The following is a 13,079-nucleotide window of genomic DNA, read 5'->3' on the forward strand; positions in this document are numbered from 1 at the left end:
CATTTTAGGCACGAAATGATGTAAAACAACCGTTATCTTGTGGTCCTGTGTGGCTGCCGATGCATTGAAAATTTTGCGGTAGCCGTGCGACTGCTATATAACAACTCCGTTCATTTCTTCTAATTAATTCCTCGTGATTCATTTTCAATAGTCGACAGAGACCCTTAGCCGACCATTATTTTCTATACAGAATTTTGGCCAAAATTTCCCAAAAAAAACGAACTACAATGAAATTTCGTAAGCCTTTTTTTTTTCTCTTAGGGAATGAAATTTCTAAGCCGAAAAAGGCCAGCCGGAGAGGATCGCAGCGCGTGGACGCAGTGGCCTGCTAACCTGAGCCTAGTTGGCCGTTCGACCGGTAAACGAGATGTCTCTCGGCGCTCCAACCCAAGCCCAACCGTGCCCAAGCCCAACGGAGCGGGAGAGCCGATCGCTGCTGTCGCTGCTCACTCGGATTACCCGCCGGCGCCGCCGCCGCCGCACTGGCCGCGCGACGTTTCCCGGCTTAAACCCTCCTCGCCGCCCCACAGCCGCTAAACCCCACGGCGATGCGGCGCCTCCACAGATCCCTCCTCCTCGCCGCCCTCTCCAGCCCCCTCGCCCGCCACCGCCCCCCTCTCCCTCTCCCTCTTCCTCTCCACCGACCCCCGCCTCCCCACCCGCACCGCCCTCTCCCCTTCTCCACCGGAGCCCTAGCCACGCCCCCTCCCCCCGACGCGGCGCCGACCGCCCAGCCCGCGGCCGCCGCCGCCCTCGCCGCCCTCGAGGCCGCCGAGCGCCAGGAGTCCTCGGGCGACCACCAGGAGTCCTCGGGCGACCACCAGAAGGCCCTCGACCTCGCCCTCAAGGCGCTCGGGCCGCTGCAGGAGTCCCACGGCGGCTGGTCGCTCCCGGTCGCGCGCGCGCTCCGCCTCGCGGGCGCCGCGACCTGCCGCCTCGGCTCCCTCGCCGACAGCCTCGACTCCCTCGAGGCCGCCGCCGAGATCGTCGACTCCCTGCAGGGCGGCAGCGCCGAGGCCGCCACCGTCGCCGCCGCCGTGCACGAGCAGCTCGCGCGCACCAAGACGGCCGTCGGCCGCCGGTGGGAAGCGGTGGCCAGCTTCCAGCGCGCGCTGGAGCTGAAGTGCCGGTTCCTGGGTGCAGGCAGTGCGGAGCTGGGCGATGCTTACAGGGAAGTCGCCGAGGCCTACGCCGGGGTGTTGTGTTTCGATAAGGCGCTGCCGTTGTGTCTGAAGGCGTTGGATATTGCAGAGAAGCGGTCCGGTGAGGGCTCCGCGGAGGCGGCTAAGGTCCGAAGGATCCTCGTGGTTGCTTATACCGGGCTGGGTCGCCATGAGGAGGCGTTGGAGCAGAATGAGCTTGTTAGGATGGAGTATGAGAGGTTGGGGATGGATGCAGAGCTTTCGCTGGTTGAAATCGACGGGGCCAGCCTGCGTATTATGTTGGGGAGAACAGAGGCTGCGATGAATGACCTTAAGAAGGTGATGAAGCGGGCTAGCAAGGATAGCGAGGAGCGTGCGCTAGCGTTTGTCGCGATGGCGAAGGTTTTGTGCTCCGAGGAGAGGTCCAGTGACTCGAGACGGTGCTTGGAGATTGCTCGTGAGACTCTTGATGCAAAGCGTTCTGTAAACACTGAACGGGTCGCTGGGGCATACACCGAGATATCGATGTTGTATGAGTCAATGAATGAATTCGAGATGTCTTTGTGTTTGATGAAGAAAACACTTGCGTTTCTTGAGGGTGCCTCAGGGATGGAGCACATTCAGGGGAGCATCTCTGCAAGGATGGGTTTTCTCCTCCTGCTGACAAAACGAATTGATGAGTCTGTTCCTTTTCTGGAGAAAGCTGTTGAGAAGTTGAAGAACTGCTTTGGACCAGCGCATTTTGGGTTAGGATTTGCTTACAAGCATCTGGGCGAAGCGTATATTGAAATGGGCCAACCGGAATCATCTATTAAGTTCTTTGAACTTGCAAGTGACATCATTAATGCTGCATTTGGGCCGAAACATGAGGATTCCATTGAGATCCTTCAGTGCATTGCAAATGCATATGGACTGATGGGGAGGTAATTTCTTTTGCCCTTTTCATATTTACTAGTCTTTGAAATAAAGATGCTGCTATCCTGTATAGTTGCCTGTAGGCTATTAAGTTATCCAGAGTTTATCTATGAAACTGAAGGCAGCATGGGATGTCTCAGTTGAAGTACTACACTCCTGCTCTGCCGTCGTAGAAACTGACTGAGCGATTTTTAGATAGTGTCAGAAATATCATCAACATTCTATATGTGTTATGTTGTGCAGCACATTCAGTAGCATTTCATTTGGTTTTCCTATATATGAAGTAATTGAGCAACTATATGGTGTAGTGCCAATTATGAATAGTAGGTCATTATGCAACCACTGCTGCAGTTGTTATTTGCATAGAAGAGTCTCCGGAAGTCCTGCTGTTGGTGCTTGCAAAATAATAATAATAATAATAAAAATAATAAACTTTGCCTGCAGACTTTTTCTTTCCATATCATTCTGGTGGTAGCATAGATGAAATATAGAAAGAAAAAAAAAGTTTAGTTGTTTCCTAATACAGAAAGGGACAGCCCTACATTGAGATAGAAAATAACTGTACACAATTAGAAGGGAAATCCTGCTTACAGCACAGTTTAACCTTATAAACCCGAAAGTGTAAACTCAAGCTTGGCCAAGTAAGGATGTAGTGCTGAACTGTTACGAAAGGTACGAGTCATGACAGCTTGAATTGTAACCTATACTATTTTAATTATAATTGATCTTTCTCAAGCACACTCCATGCATACCTGCAGATATGGATGGATTTCCCATTTATTAGCAAATATAACACTCTTGTATGGAAAACTGAAGATCCCATGTTTGGTGCTTTATGCCTTTATGAATTATGACTAATGAATGAATGTGAAACTATATTGAAGTTGCACTATCTGTTAGGTAATGCTTGTTCTGTTGGTTTGTGTGATACTGTTAGCATTTTGCTGAATTGAACTCCCTCCTAGTGTGGCCCATGTACATGGTAAAAAGCAGATGCTGCATTAATTAGCATATGCATTGTTGAGCAGTCAGTTATTTGATTGCTGACTTAAATTTATGTTTTGTCGGTTAGGTCTGTTATGGAACAACTGGATGCAATTTTCCGACCATGTTCTAACGATTTATAGTAAAGCACTTCTTATATATGTCGTGGATACCCGTGTCGCTATTTTACTTTTGATACTGCTTCTTATTGCAGTTACAAGAATGCCATGGATTTTCAACAACGAGTTATAGATGCTTATGAAAGCTGTGGCCCTAGTTCGAACTATGAGATACGAGAAGCTCATAGGCTTCTAGAGCAGATAAGGAAGAAGGCGGAAGGGTCACGTTCTGCAGTGTTTCCTGCAAATACATTGCCCGTGCTTCCTGAAAACCGATAATGCCTCTCCTGGCATCTGTTTGATGAAGACGACTCAGTGGTAAACTAAGATTTCATCGGCGACCCTCTCAGGTCTTTTAACTACTATTTTGGCGCCCAATGTCATTATGTGGTTAATTTACTTACCAATGGAATTATATGTGTCACGTCTAGCATTTGGGAAGACAGAGCATGCAGATTATCCACCTTCAGATTATAGGTAGCAAGTATGATTGTACACAGTTTTCATCAATATCACTTGAAGAATGTTTCGATGTATTTTCTGATTTCATGGGCATTTTGTCACAGAATTATTTCTGGTTGGACTGGATTGACAATATTTAGTTACTATTCCGACCATATAGACATACTTCACAAGTTCACAGTGTAGATTCATTTATTTTGCTCCGTATGTAGTCCGTAGTAGAAAGACTTATATTTAGGAACGGAGGGAGTAAAAGAGTATTTCATGAAAGTCGCAGATAAACATCACTCACGGGCTTGGTTGGGTGCTGTGACTATATCATTCACATCTGCCCCCAGAATTTTCTGTTGTTTTAAGCATACCTGCCCAGTTCCTAATTGCCTGCAGGAGTGCGGTTGTATTAGGTTGTGCATCACGCATGTTGATTCACTGTGCTCAGCTATTGCCAAATACCCCCTCCGTTCCTAAATATAAGTCTTTTAAGATATTTCACTAGAAGTCTACATACGGAGCAAAATAAACGCATCTACACTCTAAAATATGTCTATATACATCCGTATGTAGTCCATTAATGAAACCTCTTTAAAGACTTATATTTAGGAACAGATGGAGTAGTTTGGTAGGTAGATACATTTTTGTTTCACTCATATGTACAATTATGAGGCCCATATTATAATTTTGTTTCTCCTCAACTGAAGCTCATATGTGCTACCCAATATAGGCCACCATTTTAGTATTCTGCGTTGTGCATTGTAACCAGATGCGCCAAATTCACCCATGTAGCTTGTCTTTTATAGAAGATTATGCTATATGATAACTGCTACAGTATGTTTCAAACAACAATGTTTCTACGAAACTTGGTAGATCTGGATGACTTTTGCAGGCATTGCGCAGCACATTCTTGGTGCATCGGAAATTTGGGCTTCTGCACTTTGGTGTTTTGCAAATTTATACTGGTGGTATTCATCATTGGGCTTTCAGTTTAATGAAATTGATGGCAACTGGATGTATGTGCAAGTTGGAGATGTCAGGTGGTAGTGCCGACAGTTTTGCAGCGACCCACCCATTGATTACGTAATTCTGTTATCCAGCAATGATGTCTTCATGGAAATGCCAAATGAGTGCACGATCCTTGCAATGGTGGGACTGGCCTTGCAATGGTGGGACTGGCCAAAGGACCAAGGAACAGAAAGAATCCCATTAATCATCAGCATGTGCATCCATTAAGATTTGAGTTATGCAAGGCTGGTAATCTCACATCTTTTTTGTTTTTGAAACGGAGGCACAAGATTTGTCTCGTATATTAATTAAGAAGGAATAGAGTTTTTTTTAGGATTACAACAACCTAGAATGTAGCAAAGTCGTTACTCTCATTGTTTCCAATTTCTTGCCGCCCGCCATGACTCAAAGGTCTGTGTTGTTTTTGATGTTGCGAAGAAGAATTGTTGATGAAGTGCTCTTGTGATGGAAGACACAAGCATTTCGCTCGTTCCAAATGGTCCATGAAGTGAGCATGGTAAGTGTGGCCATGGCCTTCCGATGACGTCGGAGATTCCCACCCACCACTCTTCGGCGGACCGCAAGAGGTGCCAAGTGGTGGTGTTAATGTGTGTGAGTTGCAACCACTCCTTGATCATGGTCCAAAGCATGACAGGGAACCGACACTTGAAGAATACATGGTCGATGGACTCATTCTCCCGCTTGCATAGCGGACGCATGCCACATTATGGCCATCCACATTTGGCCAGTCTATCTGTGGTCCAGATTCTGATCTGGATTGCCAACCAAGCAAAAAAGTTCACCTTTGGAGGCCGCCAAGTCTTCCATACTGAATCCAACTAAGCAAAAAAGTTCACCTTTGGAGACGGCCAAGTCTTCCATATTGTATGCTTTGGGGGAGGGGGGTTGATATCATAGAATTGGGTCTTGTAGACGGACTCCCACGGAATAAATTCCATTATCGTGCGATTCCAGAAAGTGTCATCCTCGGCTTCGTCCTATGGCTGGAAGGCATGCAAGATGGCCCATAGCTCAAGGAATTGGCAGAAGTGGGCAATAGTGAAACTTTGGGTCCAACTTGATCTTGGAGATCAAGGCATCGTCCTGCAAGGCCTCCCCAACCTTCCAATTTTGCCTTGTGGAAGCCGGAAAGATAAGAGGAGCGATGTCCTTGGGCTTCCAGTCTTGCACCTAAGGGGAATCCCGAAAAGGAGTTCGTGCCCCATTGCCAACGGTGATGGTCATGGACGAGTAGAAGAGCTCGAAATCCAATTCATCATAAGGGTTTTCCATTCCAACCCACATTTTTGTTCGCTCCTTTCGTTCGAACTAGAGCCACCTTAGCTTGAGAATTCTTGCAAATTTCTCCGTGTGTTTAGAACACCAAGACTCCCAAATTCAAGGGGCGACACATTGTCTCCCAATTCACTTTACATTTCACACATGTGTTTTCTGTTTTTTGTTCTCGTCCAAAGAAAGGTTGTTTCAAGCTTGTTGACATTACAAAGAGTATGTGGTTGGATGATTAGTGGGGTGATGAAGTACACTTCTTGGGAGGCGAGTACCGAGTTGACGGGAGTCGTGGACCAACTTAGTAGCCACCCTGTCATCAAGGAATTAGAAATCAAACGTAGAGGGACATCCCCAAATATTTTATGGGGAAGGACATACAGGCCGTTGGGAGGCTTTGAAGAATGACCACTAAGCTTTTGATAAAGTTGGTATAGAAGCTCGTGACATCGTGAAAAGATGCAAAATACTGGCGATGTTGTCAATGTCTCGCTTGATGGGGGCCATGAAGACTGTCATGTCATTTGTAAAGGGAAGTGCGCAACACTGCACTACAACCATGATTTTGGTTAAAAGCCCTTTCTAGTTGCCACCTCAAGGATCCATTGCGGTGGGGACCGGGGGGGGGGGGGTCGATAGCTATGGCAAAGAGCAGAGAGGACAACGGGTCCCCATGCGAAGCCCGCGGCCATGAGCAATTGGCATGTTAGCAATCCCATTTAATAGGAGCGCAGTGATCCAATCCCGAAAAATGCTCGGGAAGGCTCGGCGTTGGAGAAGGTCGAGCATGTACTTCCACTTCACGGAGTCAAAGGCCTTTCGGATGTCGAGCTTGAAAAGGAGGGAAGGGGTTCTGCTTATGGCGTCGCCAGGCGAGGTTCCGCACAAACATGAAGTTGTCATGGATGCTTCTTGTCTTGATGAAGGCGCTTTATGTGCGAGACGAGAGCATGCATGTGTTGTTTGAGGCGGGTGGCAGGGATCTCAACAATAGTCTTGGCCACCGTATGAATGAATTGGGCGACACATTGCCTCCCAATTCACTTTACATTTCACACTTGTGTTTTCTGTTTTTTGTTCTCGTCCAAAGAAAGGTTGTTTCAAGCTTGTTGACATTACAAAGAGTATGGGGTTGGATGATTAGTGGGGTGATGAAGTACACTTCTTGGGAGGCGAGTACCGAGTTGGCGGGAGTCGTGGACCAACTTAGTAGCCACCCTGTCATCAAGGAATTAGAAATCAAACTTAGAGGGACATCCCCAAATATTTTATGGGGAAGGACATACAGGCCGTTGGGAGGCTTTGAAGAATGACCACTAAGCTTTTGATAAAGTTGGTATAGAAGCTCGTGACATCGTGAAAAGATGCAAAATACTGGCGATGTTGTCAATGTCTCGCTTGATGGGGGCCATGAAGACTGTCATGTCATTTGTAAAGGGAAGTGCGCAACACTGCACTACAACCATGACTTTGGTTAAAAGCCCTTTCTAGTTGCCACCTCAAGGATCCATTGCGGTGGGGACCGGGGGGGGGGGGTCGATAGCTACGGCAAAGAGCAGAGAGGACAACGGGCCCCCATGCGAAGCCCGCGGCCATGAGCAATTGGCATGTCAGCAATCCCATTTAATAGGAGCGCAGTGATCCAATCCCGAAAAATGCTCGGGAAGGCTCGGCGTTGGAGAAGGTCGAGCATGTACTTCCACTTCACGGAGTCAAAGGCCTTTCAGATGTCGAGCTTGAAAAGGAGGGAAGGGGTTCTGCTTATGGCGTCGCCAGGGGAGGTTCCGCACAAACATGAAGTTGTCATGGATGCTTCTTGTCTTGATGAAGGCGCTTTATGTGCGAGACGAGAGCATGCATGTGTTGTTTGACGCGGGTGGCAGGGATCTCGACAATAGTCTTGGCCACCGTATGAATGAATTGGGCGACACATTGCCTCCCAATTCACTTTACATTTCACACTTGTGTTTTCTGTTTTTTGTTCTCGTCCAAAGAAAGGTTGTTTCAAGCTTGTTGACATTACAAAGAGTATGGGGTTGGATGATTAGTGGGGTGATGAAGTACACTTCTTGGGAGGCGAGTACCGAGTTGACGGGAGTCGTGGACCAACTTAGTAGCCACCCTGTCATCAAGGAATTAGAAATCAAACGTAGAGGGACATCCCCAAATATTTTATGGGGAAGGACATACAGGCCGTTGGGAGGCTTTGAAGAATGACCACTAAGCTTTTGATAAAGTTGGTATAGAAGCTCATGACATCGTGAAAAGATGCAAAATACTGGCGATGTTGTCAATGTCTCGCTTGATGGGGGCCATGAAGACTGTCATGTCATTTGTAAAGGGAAGTGCGCAACACTGCACTACAACCATGATTTTGGTTAAAAGCCCTTTCTAGTTTCCACCTCAAGGATCCATTGCGGTGGGGACCGGGGGGGGGGGTCGATAGCTATGGCAAAGAGCAGAGAGGACAACGGGTCCCCATGCGAAGCCCGCGGCCATGAGCAATTGGCATGTCAGCAATCCCATTTAATAGGAGCGCAGTGATCCAATCCCGAAAAATGCTCGGGAAGGCTCGGCGTTGGAGAAGGTCGAGCATGTACTTCCACTTCACGGAGTCAAAGGCCTTTCAGATGTCGAGCTTGAAAAGGAGGGAAGGGGTTCTGCTTATGGCGTCGCCAGGCGAGGTTCCGCACAAACATGAAGTTGTCATGGATGCTTCTTGTCTTGATGAAGGCGCTTTATGTGCGAGACGAGAGCATGCATGTGTTGTTTGACGCGGGTGGCAGGGATCTCGACAATAGTCTTGGCCACCGCAAAATTTCCTCGACACCCTCTTTTTTCGGTAGTAGAACAACATTGATGGAGTTAAGCCAATGTACATTGGTTGTGTGAAGTGTACCGAAGAGGAATATCACATACATGAGGTCAACTTTGACTATGTCCCAACACTTCGTGAAGAAAAAGCCGATGAAGTCGTCCGGCCCGGGCGCTTTGTCACTCGACATTTGGTTAATCGCATCCCACACCTCCTCCATAGAGATTGGGGCCGCAAGGGGAGCCAAGTCATGAGTCTCGAGATCAAGTGCCTCCCAATTGAAGTCATGGACCCTTGTGGTGCCTCTACTCATCACTTTGGAGAAGTGATGGTGGATGATGTTCTCTTTGTGCCCATTGGTCGATGATCTAATCGATGTTCTGCTTGATCCGGTGGATACAATTCTTCCTGCTTCTAGCATTTACCCGCCGGTGAAAAAAATGGTGTTGGCATCTTCCTCTTTAAGATCAGTTAGGCCCTACTTGGATTACCATTGCTCTACAGAATACGCCTCCACCCATCGGTTTAATTTCCAGTCGGAAAATACCCATGCCCAGTAAGATACACTTGTAAATTTTACACCCATGTATTGAATTACACATATACCAAACACGCCCTTAGCCTTTGTGACAGCCCGATGCCGACGTTCCAGAAGATTCCCCTTCTATTCCGTTTTCGTCGTGTGTCTTATTTTATTTGTCGCATCATCATCGCATCATGCGCATCATCAGCATTGCATCGGCATCTCCGTTGCCGCCCATTTTCAAAACTTGCATCCGTTAGTAGTTGCCGGTTCTCGTCGTTGTCCGCTCTGAGTCCGACCGCACACGCACGCGCCCGCGGCATCGTCGAAACCCTATTTTAAAAGTGTGTTGAAAACTTTCTCTGATCGGGTTGAGATTTGATGTGCAGTCTTATTTTAATATAGCTAGCCCGCCTGTCGAATTTCGTCGCGATCGGAGACCGTCTGGTACCCGAACGGTCGACCGTAGCGGCACCGTATTCGGTCTACCGTCGGACGTTTGTCGGTGTTTTAAAAATCGTTGCCGCGTCGCCCGTTTTCCCCCCTCGTCTCTGGTAAACCACCCTACACGACCACTTACCCGTTCCCGCGTTCGGAATCGTCCGAATCGGACCGCACGGTTGGATCCGGAATGAAATTCTGGTTAACCGAGCCCCTCTTTTCTCTATAAATACCCCCATCATATTTTTTAGACAGCCCCTCCTCTGCATCGGGATCCGTGCGCACCAAACCCTAGCCTTCCCCACCTCTCTCTCCTTCCCCAGCCGCGGGCCCGCCAAGCCCAGATCGGGCCCAGGCAGGCCCATCCAAACGCCGCCGCCGCCCGCAGCGCTCCGCGCCGCCCGTGCGCGAGGCATCCCTCGTCGCCGGAGCCTCCCCTCGCCTCTCCCTCGACGGAGACCCCGTGCCTTCCTCGCTCGCCGCACTGCCTCCTGCAAGCCGCCGGCCGTCGCCTACCTAGCTCGCCGCCGGCCACCGCAGTCTGACCCGTCGCCAAATCCCGCGTTGCGCCTGCTGTCTTGCCGGCGAAGCTTGCACGCCGCAGCCGCCATGGGTCCGGTGCCCCTCGCGCCATCCGCCGCCCGTAGCCGGCCGGATCCGGGCCGATCCGGTCCATGCTGGGTTCCCTTCGCCTCCCATGTCGGCCTCCCCCTGCCAGCGCCGCCATGGCCTCGTGGCCTCGCTCCCACGAGGCGACGGGAGGGAAACGAGGCGCCCCTCCTCCAAGCCGTTGACCGTCGGCCCAGTCGGCCACCGCCTCCCGAGGTACAGGCGCCCGAGGCCCAGGTCGCCCGTGTCGGCCTCCTCCTCTTCCTCGCAGCGAGGCTGCCTCGCCCCTCGGCTCACTCCACCAACTCCACCAACCGGCCCAAGAGGCCCCCAAGGTGAGTCTATTCCCCGCCCCCGGCGATAGTTAGCTATATTGCGCTGCCTGTCGGCCCGTTAGTATATTTAGGAGTTTTTGGAATTTAATTAAATTCCAGAAAAATAACGTATATTCGAATGCCCGTAGTTTATTATCCGTAAGTCGGATCGAGGTGATCTATATATGTTTTCATGTAGTTTTGCGCGTAGAATCCGTTTATAAAACTTGCATAATTATTTGACGTTGTTTGACGTGTTGAATGCATAGATTAGCGTGCTGTTCCAATAGGATATTGCCCGTATCTATTTTTCGCGCGTGTCCGGATAGCCCGAAAGCCGTATTAAAAATGCCCATGTTTTAGAACCTATTTTCCATGTATTTTAGAGCGGTCATTGGTATTTTTGCGTGTAGGGTTTGTCGGTAGTTTATTTTCCCGTGTATAGGTTATTTATTTCGCATTTACGCGTGGCATTATTTTTGTGTTGCAACCCCACATATTTTATATGTTTTCGGGGTAGAAATTTTTCTGTGCAATTAGTTTTAGCATTAGAGCAAGTTAGTTCGCGCGATATTTTGCCGTGATGCCCTTTTGTTTAATTCGTAGGATTTATTCCGTGCTTCGTTTGAAGAAGTTGTCAACTAGAGAGTTGATCTTGGATGTTTTGTCTAGCCCCTGGTATTTTTAGTTGCAATAGAAATGCATGTTTAGGTGTGTTTTGCTTGCTCTCAAGTTGCTAGAAATAGTGCTGTTTTAGAGGAGCTGAAATATTTCTAAGTCTGGAATCTGTAATATTTTGTTGTTGTCTTGTCTTGCTTGTGGCTTTTGATCTGTAGCTCTTTTGAGGTTGGTCCAATGGAGTTTGTTGTACCCCTTGTGTTTATCTAGCATGCTGTAAATTTTAATGTCATTTGGAGTCCTGTAGCTATAGGTTTTGCTGCTGTCAATATTGCTTCAGATCGAAAACTGCACTTTCATGAGGTGTAATTTTCACCAAGTCTGAAATAGTGTGTGGGGTGCCATTTTGTGACTTCTTTCCCTAGAGATCCATGATGCCATGCTAGTAGTTGTTAGTTGTTTGTAGTAGTGCTTTTGCCCTCTTTCGTGTCATGCCTTGCTTGAGTTTATCGGAGTTGTGTAGCCCGTAGTTGTGGGGCGTAGAAAATGCTATGTGGCTGATTTTGGCAGATTGTAGTGATTTCTTGTTTTGCTCGTAGTTGTTGATTCGTAGCTCCGATTTGATAGTGTCCTATATGAAACTTGCTTAGAATCTCGTGTAGTTTCATTTTCTCTTGCTGGTTGTATGTTTTGAAGTGCTCGTAGCCGTCGTTGCACACATATTGCATTCATGCCATCATATCTTGCGGTGTCCGTATCTTTTGATCCGTAGCTCCGTTGGAGATGTTCTCTATGTGTAGATTGCTTGTCTCGACGCGTAGAATCACGTGAACCTATTTGTTTTGGTGTTTAACAACTAATTAAATGTGTTAGTTCAGATATGGACAGAATCGTAAATTAACATGTGAGGTCGTCTCGGAGGTGCTATATGTCATTTCCGACCTCATTTAAAATGCCTAGATAATTAGTTTAATTACGTTTCACCTCTTGCCATGTTTAATCACATTTAATATTATCGTGTATCTAATCGGGATAGAACTAAATAATTAAACGTGGAGTTTCGTCAATATGCAACTCGTTGCATATTGAACTTCACTTAATGTGTAGTGGTTGATTGTGTGGATTGTCATGCCGTGTCTTGCATGTATTCAGCCGCTCATGCATCATTTGTGTTGTGCATCGTGTGGTGAATATCTTGTGTTGATTTGTGTTTCCGGTTTGCTCCGTCTCGATAGAGTTCCGCAAGCGTGTCGGATGTGAGGACCCGTTCGACTACGTCGGTTCGTCTGCTTCACGGAGGCATTCTTCTTCCAAGCGGGATCTCAGGCAAGATGACCATTTCCCCAGATACCATTACTATCATTGCCATGCTAGTTTTATAGCTTCTATCGTTTATGTCTCGTTGCCTACCAGTTTTTAAATATCAGCCTCTCAATAATGCCATGTTAACCTTCAACCTGTTCGACCTAGCAAACCACTGATTGGCTATGTTACAGCTTGATTAATCATGTTGTTAGCGTTGCTAGTTGCAGGTGCAGTTGCTTCCATGTGATAACATGGATCCCTTGTCATATCACCTTATTAAATGCTAATTAATTAAATGCACCTATATACTTGGTAAAAGGTGGAAGGCTCGGCCTTTCTAGCCTGGTGTTTTGTTCCACCTTTGCCCCCTTAGTTTCGGCTACCGGTGTTATGTTCCATAATTGAGCGCTCCTAACACGATCGGGGTTGTTATGGGGACCCCCTTGATAATTCGTTTTAGATTAAGACTGGTCTGGCAAGGCCCAACTTTGGTACTACATTTGCCTAAACACCTAATAAAATTGCATAGGGACTTTCCGGACC

At 47.7% G+C, this 13,079-nt stretch overlaps 1 protein-coding gene across 1 annotated transcript; it reads left to right on the top strand.

Moving 5' to 3' along the window:
* Window positions 1-401: 401 nt before the first annotated feature.
* Window positions 402-3,696, top strand: LOC123449723 (protein KINESIN LIGHT CHAIN-RELATED 1-like). The gene is made up of 2 exons (XM_045127042.1): window positions 402-2,065; window positions 3,256-3,696. The coding sequence occupies exons 1-2, from the start codon at window positions 549-551 to the stop codon at window positions 3,437-3,439; spliced, it is 1,701 nt and encodes a 566-aa protein (XP_044982977.1). The 5' UTR covers window positions 402-548; the 3' UTR covers window positions 3,440-3,696.
* The last annotated feature ends 9,383 nt before the right edge of the window (window positions 3,697-13,079 follow it).

This window comes from Hordeum vulgare, chromosome 4H (genome assembly GCF_904849725.1).
Source record: "Hordeum vulgare subsp. vulgare chromosome 4H, MorexV3_pseudomolecules_assembly, whole genome shotgun sequence".
In the NCBI taxonomy this organism is placed as follows: Eukaryota; Viridiplantae; Streptophyta; class Magnoliopsida; order Poales; family Poaceae; genus Hordeum; species Hordeum vulgare.

Bases quoted from the DNA above. Each gene is read 5' to 3' on its own strand.
- LOC123449723 (XM_045127042.1), top strand. From the start codon at position 549: ATGCGGCGCCTCCACAGATCCCTCCTCCTCGCCGCCCTCTCCAGCCCC. The intron at 2,066-3,255 runs GTAATTTCTTTT...TTCTTATTGCAG, and splicing joins GCATATGGACTGATGGGGAG to TTACAAGAATGCCATGGATT.